Below are 14,556 nucleotides of genomic sequence, written 5' to 3'. Positions count from 1 at the left end.
AACCAACGTTTAAAAACATCCGTTGTGCCGCATTTGCGTTTTAGAAGCGTTTATTACATTGAAAATAATCAAAAATGTTTCTCCATTAAAAACGCTAAACACGAGTTACCGCGGTTACGGGCATTTGGCATTTCAAATGCCTCTGAACATCCGTCCTGAACCCTCTTCTTCCTTTGTTTTTTTTTTTTTTTTTTTTAATGTATTTATTTTTTGCTTTCCAAAAAAATGCCTCTAAACTCATCTGCCTAGAAACGACTATAAAAGACCCTGTGTACATGTACTGATTAAGATAACACAGAGGAGAGTTCAGGGGCAGCTGAGAAAAATCGCCCAAATGCTCCTAAATGTCCATTTTTACCAGCAGCAGTGTACATGAGGCTTTACAATAAAGACTCCTTCTTTTTTTTTTTTTTTTTTTTTTTTTTAAATCTTTTCCATAGGTTTTGGATAGTAGTTTGTTTTGGCTGTGTTCAATGTCATAACTGCATAGCACGCAGTCACTGGCTCTCTGCTCTGCCCCCACCCAGTGCTCAATGGAGTCACGGGCTGTGAAAGGGGTGACAGCGGTTCGCTCGAGGCCCTAAGTACGCTGAAAGGCTGAGCCAACTTCGTCAGGCATCTGGGTGGATCCCGACATTTAAAGTCGAAATCCCTGCAGAATCTAGACCAGCTCAGTGATGTCAGCCCAACAGCAAAAGGAGAAGTAGGGCCAAAAGTGCCCTACTTATCATTTAAAAATATCTTGGCCATGAGACTACAAGTCCCAGCAGGCCTTGCCTGGCAGATGCTCTATGGCATGAGGTGGAAGTTACAGCTTTTGCCAGCAGCAGTAATGACTTCTCCGCAGAATGTGGAAACCTTGCAAAAAGATCTGAACAAATGAATGGGGTGGGCAACTACATGGCAAATGAGGTTCAATGTAGAAAAATGTAAAATAATGCATTTGGGTGGCAAAAATATGAATGCAATCTATACACTGGGGGGGAGAATCTCTGGGGGAATCTAGGATGGAAAAGCACCTGGGGGTCCAGTAGATGATAGCAGCAGCCTGGCATTGCATGCCATTGCTGAGCCTAACAAAGCAAACAGAATATTTGCATGCATTAAAAAGGGGATTATTTCCAGGGATAAAACGATAATTCTCCCGCTGTACAAGACTCTGGTCCAGCTGCATCTAGAGTATGCTGTCCAGTTCTGGGCCCCAGTCCTCAGGAAGGATGTACTGGAAATGGAGCGAGTACAAAGAAGGGCAACAAAGCTAATAAAGGGTCTGGAGGATATTAGTTATGAGGAAAGGTTGCGAGCACTGGACTTATCCCCTCTCAAGCGTCTCTTCTCCAGAGAGAATATGATTTTCAATATACAAATACCATACTGGTGACCCCACAATAGGGATAAAACTTTTTTGCAGAAGAGAGTTTAACAAGACGTGTGGCCACTCATTAAAATGAGAAGAAAAGAGGTTTAACCTTAAACTACGTAGAGGGTTCTTTACTGTAAGAGCGGTAAGGATGTGGAATTCTCTTCCACAGGCTGTGGTCTCAGTGGGGGGCATCGATAGTTTCAAGAAACTTTTAGATAAGCACCTGAACGACCACAATATACAGGGATATACAATGTAATGCTGACATATAATCACATGCATAGGTTGGACTTGTGTCTTTTTTTTTTTTTTTTTTTTTTTTCAACCTCACCTACTATGTAACCTACTATGTGACTGCTGTTTTTACTCAGCGACTTTTGAATGTTATGTTGACAGCTGGGAACGGCCAGCAAATACAAGGGGTGGAGATGGACAAGGGTATATACTACACATGCTTTGTGTGTATGTTGCATGTGCAAGGTCCGCAGCTATTGTTTTATACACCCCCCCCTTTTTTTTTTTTTTTTTTTTTTTTTTTTTATGGGAAGCCTTAGTTCTCAGTCAAATGCACTATATATTGTTTTAAGACGTTATTGAGTGTTTTATTTGAAGAAGAAAATCTTTATTTCATTTTTTAGTAATTGTGTCTTGTCTATATTTAAAATATTTTAGCTGAGAAAAAAATTGTTGCAATATCAGAACCAAAAAGCAAAGCCACAGAGCACAAGGACAGTGAAAGTAGTGTGTCGGATAGTGCTCTGGTCCAGAAACGAAGCTTGACTGAGCTGCCAAAGAAGCTGACCCCTACTGACAGGAAGCCAGAGCCAAAAAAGATGGTCAAAAAGAAAACCTACAAGTGAGTTTGGAATGTTGTCATGGTAACACTGGTTTGACTTCGGTTATCATTTTATTCCATACCGTCCTTAATCCATAGCATCTCCCCAAACTTATCTGACGGGTGTTGCAGGTGTCTACAAGAGGAAGGGACATTCCTTCACACATGGTGGTCATGCCCTGCTCTCAACAAATAAATGGGCAAAAGTTCACAATATAATTTTAGCTATAACTGGCACTATTGAGTTTACCCCGGCACAATACTCACGTCGCTGTACTACGATTTCAGCTCAGAGCTATAGGAAGTCCTAAACCATCCATGTGATCAATGCAATGAGATTAGGCAAACAAAATCATTGGTTAGATACTTAATCCTCCGAATCTGAGGCAATGGTTCATGAGGCAGAATAAAATAGATGTGGTAGAAGAGCGTATTCAGCTTGCTCAAGACAGACTGGGAAGTTTCACTAAGATTTAGGTGTGTTGGCCTCATTAGCATAGACCCTCTGCCACAGTCCCAGGCTTTAATGACGCAGCTGTGCAGTTAAAAAGAAAGCACAGCATGCAGCAGGAAGATGCACCCTGCAATTCAGGGTAAGGGGTGGAGGATAGTAGGAAGTTCTTTATGGGACCATGCTACACCTTAACCACTTCAATAAAGGACACTTTCACCCCCTTCCTGCCCAGGCCAATTTTCAGATTTCAACTCTGTCGCACTTTGAATGACACTGGCGCAGTCATGCAACCCGGTATGCAAATGAAATTTTTTGAGACACAGCTTTCTTTTGGTGGTATTTAGACTAGACTTTAAAAAAAAGACCCGTATTGTGGCGCTTTGGAAGTGCTGCCGATTCATTTCAATGGGCAGGGGCGTTTTTGGAGCTCTTTTTACAGCGCTCCAAACACGCCCCAAAGATGCTACTTGCAGGACTTTTTCTACTGCCCCGCAAGTGCACTGCCCCAGTGTGAAAGCACCTATTCAAATGAATGGGAGGCAGTTTTCATGTGCTTTTAGCGCTAAAAATAGCGCCTGAAAACGGCCTTCCGGTGTGAAAGGGATCTTAATCGCCACCGGGTTTTTTTTTTTTTTTTTTTAAACCAATGAAAAATGACTGGAAATTTTGGGGTGAATTTTTTATTATTTGCAAAATTTTATGACAAACTAAGTAATTTTGCTGATGGACACATCGGTCAGAGTGTGCCTGATGCGCAGTTCTGGTAGGGCATCCATAGAACTGAAGAGTTGCGCTGTAGTTGTCTTTCAGCTATAGTGTGGGTGGGAAGGAGTTAAACATAGGTGTAAAAAAATGGTCTGAAAGGAGGACTTGGCTTTGTATTTGTTTTTATTCTTGGTTTTTCTTTACACTTTTTTTTTTTTCTCCCCCCCCACTCAGGGTCCGAGGAACCAAATCTCCAAACAGAAAAGTTACAGACTATTTTAAAGTTAGAAGAAGCTGTAGGAAAAACAAAACTGAGCTAGAGGTATGCATTTAGAATAAAATATTTATCATTGTCGAGTGTTTTTTTTTTTTTTTTTTTTTTTTTCTCAGCAAAATATGTCCTCCCTGGCCAGCTCTCCACCTCCGACACCGGTGTTCCTCACAGAGAGATGTAAAGCGGTGCCAAATAATCTGCACATTCCACAAGGTGCAAGAGGCACAGAGTACCACTCTCAGTATTGCATAACACACAGGGCTGAGGAGTGCGTACTCTGCAGTGCTGAGGTATTTGTATCACACAGGACACAGAAAAATATCGGCACAATGAACAGAACTTGTTCAGTGCCTTGCAAAAGTATTCACCCGCCCTTGGCATTTTCCGTGTTTTGTTGCCTCACAGCCTGGAATTAACATGGATTGTTTGAGGATCATTGAGCATCATTTAATTTACAGAACATGCCCACAACTTTGAGGATGGGTTTTTTTTTTAATTGTGAAGTAAACAACAAATAGAAAAAAATAACAGACAAAGTCAATGTGCATAACTATTCACCCCCTAAGGTCAATACTTTGTAGAGCCACCTTTTGCAGCTATCGCAGCTCCAAGCCTCTTTGGATAAGTCTATATGAGCTTGTCACATCTTACCACTGGGATTTTTGCCCATTCCTCGTTGCAAAACTGCTCCAGCTTCTTCAAGTTGGATGGTTTGCGCTTGTGAACAGCAATCTTTAAGTCCGACCACAGATTTTCTATTGGATGGAGGTCTGGGCTTTGACTAGGCCATTCCAACACATCTACATGCTTCCCCTTAAACCACTGAAGTGTTGCTTTAGCAGTGTGTTTGTGGTCATTGTTCTGCTGGAAGGTGAACCTCCGTCCTAGCCTCAAATCGCATGCAGAGTGGTACAGGTTTTGCTCAAGAATATCCCTGTATTTAGCACCATCCATCTTTCCCTCAACTCTGACCAGTTTCCCAGTCCTGACTGCTGAAAAACATCCCCACAGCATGATACTGCCACCACCATGTTTCACTGTGGGTATGGTGTTTATGTGATGTGTTGGGTTTGCGCCAGACATAGAGTTTTCTTTGATGGCCAAAAAGTTCAATTTTGGTCTCATCAGACCAGAGCACCTTCCTCCATACATTTTGGGAGTCTCCCACATGCCTTTTCGCAAACTCAAAACGTGCCATTTTGTTTTTTGCTGAGAGTACGGCTTATTGTCGTCCTATGTACAGATACTCCAGTCTCTGCTGTGGAACTCTGCAGCTCCTCCAGGGTTACCTTAGGTCTCTGTGCTGCTTCTATGATTAATGCCCTCCTTGCCCGGTCCATGAGTTTTGGTGTGCGACCGTCTCTTGGCAGGTTTGCTGTTGTGCCATGTTCTTTCCATTTTGGTTATGATAGATTTGGTGGTGCTCCTAGGGATCATCAAAGATTTGGATATAACTTTTTTTTTTTTTTTTTTTATATAACTTAACCCTGACTTGTACTTCTCAACAACATTGTCCCTTACTTGTTTGGAGAGTTCCTTCGTCTTCATGGCAGTGTTTGGTTAGTGGTGCCTCTTGTTTAGATGTTGAAGCCTCTGGGGTCTTTCAAAAAGGTGTGTGTGTATATGTAATGACGGATCATGTGACACTTAGATTGCACAAAGGTGGACATTTCACTAATTATGTGACTTCTGAAGGTAATTGGTTGCACCAGAGCTTGTTATGGGCTTCATAACAAAGGGGGTGAATACATACACACATGCCAATTATCAGTTTTTAATTTCTGAAAAAAAGTTTTATGTATATATTTTTATTTCACCAAATTAGACTATTGTGTTCTGATCCATCACATAATTCAGATTAGAAAAAAGCCAAGGGGGTGAATACTTTTGCAAGGCACTGTATATCCTCTCCCAAAGTAACCATCTATTGCTTACCTCTGCACATCTCTTTGGTTCACCTCTGCACCCCTTGTCCACAGCTCACCTATGTCTCCCATGTTCACAGCTCACTTTTTTTTTTGCCCCAGTCCAAAGCTCCCTTCTCTTTTGCCCCAGTCCAAAGCTCCCTTCTCTTTTGCCCCAGTCCAAAGCTCCCTTCTCTTTTTGCCCCAGTCCAAAGCTCCCTTCTCTTTTTGCCCCAGTCCAAAGCTCCCTTCTCTTTTTGCCCCAGTCCAAAGCTCCCTTCTCTTTTTGCCCCAGTCCAAAGCTCCCTTCTCTTTTTGCCCCAGTCCAAAGCTCCCTTCTCTTTTTGCCCCAGTCCAAAGCTCCCTTCTCTTTTTGCCCCAGTCCAAAGCTCCCTTCTCTTTTTGCCCCAGTCCAAAGCTCCCTTCTCTTTTTGCCCCAGTCCAAAGCTCCCTTCTCTTTTTGCCCCAGTCCAAAGCTCCCTTCTCTTTTTGCCCCAGTCCAAAGCTCCCTTCTCTTTTTGCCCCAGTCCAAAGCTCCCTTCTCTTTTTGCCCCAGTCCAAAGCTCCCTTCTCTTTTTGCCCCAGTCCAAAGCTCCCTTCTCTTTTTGCCCCAGTCCAAATCATACACAACCTGCCCCCCCTCCGTACACAGTGCTCACCTCTTTGCACAAAACCCTCTTACCCCCTCAGCTGGCATGTCTGCACTACAGCTCCAACCTCTCCACTGTTGCATCTCTGCATAAGCGCTCTCTCCCACCTCTTTACAGCAAGCAGGTGTGTGCAGGCTTCTGTGCTACTAAGGTCTGACAGGTGGGGGTGGGGAGTGGAGCTGGCTTCCGATGCACCAAAGCAATGAAAAAAAAAAATGCGGGTAGTTGCGGCATCAGGACCTGGGGCACCAATCAATTCCTATCTCTGCACAAGCCCCAGGTGCCCGGCAATAACACACAGAAGATGGTAGAGAAAGTGAGTAGTGCAAAAACTTTCTCTACTGCCTTCTGTAGGGTTGAAGGACAGGGGTGCCAGAGGTGGCGGAACGCCGTTTAGGCTAAAAATAAAAAAAAAAAAAAAAAAAAAAAAAAAAAAGCTCTGATTATTCTGGTTGTATACATGTAAAATGCTGAGCATGTCGTGTTTTTTTTTTTTTTTTTATATTTTGCAGTTAGAGGAGAAGAAAAGAATAGATGACCTAATTACAAGTGGCAAAGAGGAGGGGATGAAGGTAATTATTGACAAAGCAAGCTTATTTTTACAGATACTTGTTAGCTAAAACTGAACATGAATCCCAGAGTTACATGCAAGGCAACAGAGCGCACCTGCTAAGTAGTTTTATTTTTTATTTTTTTTTTTTTTTAATTTAACCAGGCATTGCTGTAGGATCCTGATCTGATCCCCTTTTTGTCAGTTATCTTCTGTTTTTTGAACATGCTTGCTTGTGATGCTGAAAAACACCCTGCACAGGCTTCTTGCAAATGGAATGCCTGATGTATAGATTTTTTCTTTTCTTTATTAGAGTAAGGAAACATAACGTTTTTAATTGCCCTGTTGTACCCTTCCCCCAATCTAAACCTCGCTGTAATGTTTAGATCTCTTATACTGTCTTTTTTGCAAAGACAGCCTATACACACTACAATCACAGACTTCAGTGGGTCTAGGAAGCAGATCTACTTAGTTTAAGTGGTAACACATGTGAAATTCACATACAATCCTTGAGCCCTCGTTCACACTGAATGCGGGTTTGAAAACAACTTGCGCGATTTCAAACCCGCATTTCGGTGCACGTTTGGGGGCAATTTGAGAGACATTTTGTGCGGGTTCATACACGGATGCCTATTGGAATCGCTGCCAAAGTCGCCAAAAGTAGTGCCGGAACTACTTTTGGAAATCTGTGTAGCGCCGCACCTATTGGGACAGTGCCATTTTTTTTTTCCCAATTTGGCTTGTGGTTTGACAAGAACCATTTATAAAGGCATTTGGTTCATTTATATCCTTTATATCCTTTGTGTCAATTGAGGAATAAAATTAAATGTTTTACTGCCTGCAGTTAAGCTTGAAGTTTGAAATTGACTGTAAGAGAACCAAGCTGCTGGGTTCCTGCGACATTCTGGAATCTGAAGAAACCCATTATGCACCTAAGGACTCCAGCATTATTTTATCCAACCTAAAAGTTTACATAACTGTAGACAGGTTTACTATTAAATTTACTCTAAGCCTCTTATTCATCTTTAGATGGAATAATACCAGCTTGTCATTTCTTTCCATTCAGATTGATATCATTACTGGTAAAGGCCGAGGCGTAATTGCAACTCAGAATTTTAGTCGGGGAGAATATGTTGTAGAATACCATGGCGATCTTATAGAAATTACAGATGCAAAGAAACGAGAAGCAGCATATGCCGAAGACACCTCCACTGGCTGCTACATGTACTACTTCCAGTATTTAAATAAAACCTACTGGTGAGTATGCGTAAGATTACTTTTGTAGCACTTCCTTCAAAAGAAACCTGTAAATGATCTATACCTGTGTATATTTGAGAGCTGTGCTGATGCAAATGATGACTTTGAGAAAATGGCTAGTTTTGTGTGTATTTGTTAGTTGGTTTGAGGGGCTGGAATATATTATTGGGATTGCATTTTTTTTTTTTTTATCCTTGATCACTTTAACCACTTCCGGACCGCCGCACGCTGATGTACGCCCAAACTTTGAAGGGGGATATCGCCATAACCCCAGTATCCCCGTTTTTCGTGCGGCCGCGAGATCACTTTTATCGGTGGCAGGAGAGGGAAAGCCGCCGCCGTGATCTGGTGCCCTCCACCGCTTACCGGAGCCGTCAGTAGCAGCGGAGGTGATCGCGTCCATCTCCCTCCTGTGCCTGGAGACGAGTGAGGCTAAGATGGCGCCCACTTGTCTCCATGACACTGCTGGGCGGAAACGACGTCAAAACGTCACTTCCGCTCACGCCTTTTTAAAGGCATATTTTTTTCAATGTCTCTTCTTCCTTCTTCCTTCCTCTTCCCCATTTAAAGGCAAGGGTTGTCGGGAAGAGGCCCCATTAACAAAGTAGGGCATGCGGTCTAGTATGGTTCTGTTGGGTTGACCGCTTGCTTGTCCTCTCCCTTTCCTGACCTGCCAGGCTGCATGCTCTGATAAGGGTCTGGTATGGACCTGGGAGGGAGGACCCCCACATCCTTCCTTTTTTTTTTTTTTTTTTTTTTTTTTTTTTTTTACATTCAGCTGTCAGCGGGGAAGCCTGCTGAGCGCTGATGACTCATCGGTCATTAAGGACGCGGTAGCCGGCTTTCCGGTCCCCTCGGTAACCAGCTATATACAATATAAAACAAAAAACGCAAATTTGTCCAAAAAAGTGGCAAGCGCAGCAGAAACTCTCAAAAGCAATATGCATAGATGTAAATCGAACCTAACAAGGCAGGTTAGATGGGGGTAGGTGGGAGGCGGGGGGGGGGGGGGGGTCATATGTAGCCTGGAATGGTGGTTTTCATTGCTTTAAAATTGTTCACTGCATACATGTCTTGGTTTATTTCAGTGTCGATGCAACAAAAGAAACAAACCGTTTAGGAAGGCTTATAAATCACAGCAAGAGCGGCAATTGCCATACCAAGCTACACAATATCAACGATGTACCTCACCTCATATTGATTGCATCAAGGGACATAAAAGCAGGAGAGGAACTCTTGTATGATTATGGAGATCGGAGCAGGTCATCCATTGAAGCACATCCTTGGCTTAAGCTTTGACCTGCGTATGGATGGATTTTTACCCATTGCTTTTGTGAACTGATTTGGTTTTAGGCAGCCCCTTTTCCATTAGTGTTGCATATTTAACACTTAGATGCCAACAGCCTTGATCATAGTATTTTTATATTGATAGTGTCTGTGCTTACAAAGCATGCAGCGGAATGAAGCATTTAGTTCTGTACACAAGGATGTTTGTCTTCAAGTGATTTTGACAGATGATCATTGCTTTAGACATCTTGTTGGGTAGTCTGATTTTTCAAAGCAATCACTTTGATGTTTTAGCTGCAAGTGAAGGGTTGAGTAAATATCATTGTACCAGTCAAGGGCAAACAGTAAATTTTGTATATGTCTGTTTAAAGGGCAATTTAAGACAAATGTATTCTTCCAGGTATTAGCAATATGTTGTGGGCAACACAGCAGTAAGTGTATACAGTTAGGCCTATTGAGACAACCAAGTATTTCCATTGAAGTAACCCACAGCACCCAAAAAGCAGTCGTCTTTGTCTTGGCTGCAGGAAAAAGATGGAAGATTTCATTTGATATGCTGTAAGTTGCTGCTGTCTGTATAGAACAATTGTTGCTCTTTGTACGCCTTTGCTTAACCTAAATCTGAAGGGGCTGCTGTTGCACACCATCCTCTGAAAATGTTAGTTGCCTGGTATCTATGCTGATCTGTTAGCGTTACTATTAGCTGTTAACCTCAAAAAAATATGCAGATTTCAAAAGTCAGAGAGCAGTCTGTCTTCTACCTACATTCTTGCTCTGGATAAGAGATTAATTCCTGAAGAAAACAGGTCAACATGATAACCAGTCAACTATCCTTTCTAAGTAACTGAAGCATATGGGGGAGATTTACTAATGCTGGAGTGTGCAAAATCTGTTGCAGCTCTGCATAGAAATCAATCGGCTTCCAGGTTTTTTTGTCCAAGCTTAATTGAAGAAGGTCAAGTTAGAGCCCTGGTTCACACCAAGGCGATTTGTCATACGCCTTGGGATTTCAAAATTGCATGACAAGTCGCAGCCCACTTACAGCCAAGGAACCGTTGACTCAAGTCGCAGCAACTTTCAAAAAGGTTCCTGCACTTTTTTTTTTTTTTTTTACTGTGATTTCATTGCGACTAGCATTGACTCATGTTAAAGTTGCAAGCCGCAATAAAATTGCACCGATCGGTGGCTTTGAAATCGCACTGAAGTAGCGTGATGATCTTTAGCCGCAGTGGTGTGAACCAGGGCAGAAGCCGATTGACTACCATGCACAACTGCACCAGATTCTGAGTGCTCCAGTTTTAGTAAATCTCCCCCCTACATGTTTCTCTTTAAATGTTTCTTTTCAAACAAATTTCTGATGATTAAAAGCCTACTAAACTTACCTTTATGACAATGGCAGGCACCAACAGATAACGTTGGCTTCTCAAAAAAGGCTCCAATTCATTAACACCCTACCTGCTACATATCACAAAACGGTGCCCAGGCTTTTAAATGGGTCACTTGGGTACCTTCAGAAGTAGTGAAGGGTGGAAAGGATCCCTGAGCTCTAAATTGCTAAAGCTGAATTTGAAGAGGAAGTTCAGGTTCTTCGGCTGGTCTGTCGTTTTTTGTAATGTTAAGCCTGGTACATACTGTAGGGTGTTTTTTTTTTTTTTTTTTTTTTTTTTTTTTTTTTTTCTTTTTTCTTTCCGTTCAACCCAGCAGGTTGAACGAAAAAAAAAAAAAACTGTCGGAGCTGCTGTACTCACTATGCAAAGGAAGTACAGCAATCTCCCCTGCTTAGTTGTTCTGTTCTGACAGGGACACAGCCCCCTGCCAGAACACTCCAATCGGTGCTCTCCAGTCGGCCATGTGGTGGTGTGTGGTTTTTTTTTTTATTTATTTTTTTTGTTTTTGTGTTTTTTTTATTATAAACCAGCCAATGTCTCCTGCCATTCGGCCTGTGTGTACCCGACTTTAGTTTTACACGTTTAGGACTATAAGTTTGCTTTAGTCCAAAATGTATTTTATTTTTAGGAAGCCATCTTCTGCTTTTTAAAACTGCAAGGAGGGGGAAGTCCAGGTATCAGAACTAGATCTGGGAAAAGCACTTGTTAATACCCATCACAATAGCATGTTTGTCTCCATAATCCCCTGGATTCTTTACATGTTTAATATGTCTATTGATCATCAGACGCACCTGTACACAGGTTTTGGTGGCACTGCTTGACTATTCTAATAGTGGGGATATAAGGGGGTACTGTACCCACATGGCTATGGAAGCAGTAGTTTGACAGGTCATGGGAGCCATTCAGTTTTCTATGTGGAAAGATGTAATATTCATTTAATGCTGTGTATTTTCCCCCATTATACATTACCTATAAGGCATGTTTTGTATTTTAGCAGCAAATGCCTCTTGGTATAGAAGGTTAAAGTCAGTGTGTGTCTTGTTTTGAGCAGCATGGCAGGCCATTAGATATAGGAAAATCATTGTAAAAGTACACCTGCATGAAGAGGTGGGGTTTCATACTCTTGAATACAAATTCATTGCAATTGTTCTTTGACCTGCTCTCCTTGTTTTGTCCCCCTGATTTCAAACAAAATGTGAATGCCTTTTAAATGGATGACTATATTGTTGAAACAATGGAGGCAGCCCGTATAGAAAATGTTTTGCTCTTGTCGCAGCATTGCGAATATATGCCAAACGAAGTTCCTCCTGTCCTCTCTCCAGAATTATAATTATGACTATTTTGATTTTATTTAAAGCTGAAATTAAGGTATGGAAATGTTTGCATAGTTGTTTGATCCAGCTTGTAAGTTTGCATGGAAGCTGGAAATCAATGTAGTAGGCACTGCTACTGCATAGAACTTGCGTGCTTTATATTGCGCCAAACTAAAACAATGTAGCTGTGCAAAATAGTACTTATCTAAACTTCTCATTTATTGGCAAATCCCAATACATCAGGGATATGCAATTAGTGGACCTCCAGCTGTTGCAAAACTACAAGTCCCATCATGCCTCTGCCTCTGGGTGTCATGCTTGTGGCTGTCAGAGTCTTGCTATGCCTCATGGGAATTGTAGTTCTGCAACAGCTGGAGGTCCGCTAATTGCATATCCCTGCAATACATGGATGATTTCCTTTATCTGAAAAGGCAAAAAAAAAAAATCGGTGCAGCCCAATCAAATTCAGACCTTCCCACTGTCTGAATGTGGTGGTTGGAGAGAACGGACCGCTAGCTTTAGGTAATGATGCCTACCAACCTGTCAGTGGCAGTCACTTGTACAGCGGAGAGGGGAGTTCTCATTTTTACAGGGGACTGTTATTGCTATTTTAAATGAAACCTGTTCTGAGAATTTATTGCAGCTGCCATTTTTTTTTGGGGATAATAGTTGTGTGGCTGGCATACTGATCCAATGGCTTCAGTCATTTCTAAAGCACTGATCTGGAACAATGCTTTAAAGTGACACTGCTCCAGGTGCTTTTGATTTGGAACAGCACTGTAGATCCACTGCTCCAACCCCCCCCCCCCTATTTTTTAGGCCAGTGATTTAAACTATTGAAGCCAGCTACAGCCAGGTAATTTCTACCTTTAGAAGACCATCAATGGCAGCCTGGGAACAGGCATCCCTTTTTAAAATGTCTTCTAGCCACTGGCTTATGAAATTTTAACCTTGCCACCTATTGTTTTCAGCTTTTAATGTTTCACTGAGTGCTGGAATATCAGGATGGTGTAAAATAGAATTTTTACTGTAACTACACTATATTACCAAAACTATTGTGACCCCTGCCTTTACACGCACATGAACTTTAATGGCATCCCAGTCTTAGTCCGCAGGGATCAATATTGAGTTGGCATATCCTGTGCAACTATAACAGCTTCAACTCTTCTGGGAAGGCTGTCCACAAGGTTTAGCAGTGTGTCTATGGGAATGTGTGACCATTCTTCCAGAAGCACATTTGTGAGGTCAGGCACTGATGTTGGATGAGAAGGCCTGGTTCACAGTCTCTGCTCTAATTCGCCCCCAAGGTGTTCTATCGGGCTGAGGTCGGGACTCTGTGCAGGCCAGTCAAGTTCCTCCACCCCAAACTCGCTCATCCATGTCTTTATGGACCTTGATATGTGCACTGGTCCAAATCATTTGGTGGAGGGGGGATTATGATGTGGGATTGTTTTTCAGGGGTTGGGCTTTGCACCTTGGTTCCAGTGAAGGAACTCTTAAGGCGTCAGCATACCAAGACAATTTGGACAATTTCATGCTCCCAACATTGTGGGAACGGTTTGGGGTTGGTCCCTTCATGTTCCAACATGACTGCGCACCAGTGCACAAAGCAAGGTCCATAAAGACATGGATGAGCGAGTTTTGGGTGGAAGAACTTGACTGGCCTGCACAGAGTCCTGACCTCAACCCCATAGAACACCTTTGGGATGAATTAGAGAGGAGACTGTGAGCCAGGCCTACTCATCCAACATCATTGCCTGACCTCACAAATGCACTTCTGGAAGAATGGTCAAACGTTTCCATACCAGTGGTTCTCCACTCCTTACCTGTGATGTATTTCAGTTATCTTGCACACCTGGCCTCTTTGGTGGGTCCTGAGGACAGGAGTTGAGAACCACTGCCATAGACACACTTCTAAACCTTGTGGACAGCCTTCCCAGAAGAGTTGAAGTTGTTATATCTGCAAAGGGACTGGGATGCCATTAAAGGTCATGTGCATGTAAAGGCAGGTGTCCTAATACTTTTGGTACTATAGAGTATTTTAATTGTCTTGATCATCTCTGCTATAGCAGGGCATGACTTCTGTATAAATGTATTTCTTATTTGGTTTAATGAGATTAATCCAGCTTGCTGCAGTGACAGTAGAAGCCCAGATTGTTCTAGGTTTTTTTTTTAAATTTTTTGTATAAAATATGAAACAGATGTTTTTATAGTGGGAAAATAAGGATTGTGGAATAAATATTTATTAAGAAATGTGTGTACCTTCTTTTTAGTTTAAACTGAAAAAAAATCTCTTTGAACCCTACAAGATGGCTATTAAAGCGTTTGTTGACCCAAAAAAAAAAAAACCTGATCCTGTTCCTTTAAAGCATGTTATACAGCACAGCGCTTTGTGCTGTCATTTGGCCCCCTGTATACCCTAAAAAACCTGGCTGATCCTGCCTGGCTATACCCTCCCCCCTGCAAATAGACCACGATAATCATGGCTGCTGAGCCCCTGATACCGTGGTCTGTTTGAGGGATTCCGTCAACCGCAGCTCTCCTGTCTGCAGCTCTCCCTGTGTCCTCTGTCTTCC

At 42.3% G+C, this 14,556-nt stretch overlaps 1 protein-coding gene across 2 annotated transcripts in view; it reads left to right on the top strand.

Moving 5' to 3' along the window:
• KMT5A (lysine methyltransferase 5A) overlaps positions 1-14,233 on the top strand; it is a 38,437-nt gene extending 24,204 nt beyond the window's left edge. For both annotated transcript variants that reach the window (XM_073627162.1, XM_073627173.1), the window contains 5 exons: positions 2,036-2,219; positions 3,592-3,679; positions 6,698-6,757; positions 7,802-7,992; positions 9,081-14,233. In XM_073627162.1, the coding sequence (XP_073483263.1) occupies positions 2,036-2,219; positions 3,592-3,679; positions 6,698-6,757; positions 7,802-7,992; positions 9,081-9,291 (734 nt within the window). In that variant the 3' untranslated portion in view covers positions 9,292-14,233. The remainder of the gene's footprint in view (positions 1-2,035; positions 2,220-3,591; positions 3,680-6,697; positions 6,758-7,801; positions 7,993-9,080) is intronic.
• The last annotated feature ends 323 nt before the right edge of the window (positions 14,234-14,556 follow it).

This window comes from Aquarana catesbeiana, linkage group LG01 (genome assembly GCF_042186555.1).
Source record: "Aquarana catesbeiana isolate 2022-GZ linkage group LG01, ASM4218655v1, whole genome shotgun sequence".
NCBI classification, from domain to species: domain Eukaryota; kingdom Metazoa; phylum Chordata; class Amphibia; order Anura; family Ranidae; genus Aquarana; species Aquarana catesbeiana.
The sequence above is the reverse complement of the archived record's forward strand: the minus strand, read 5'-3'. Positions and strand labels throughout refer to the sequence as shown.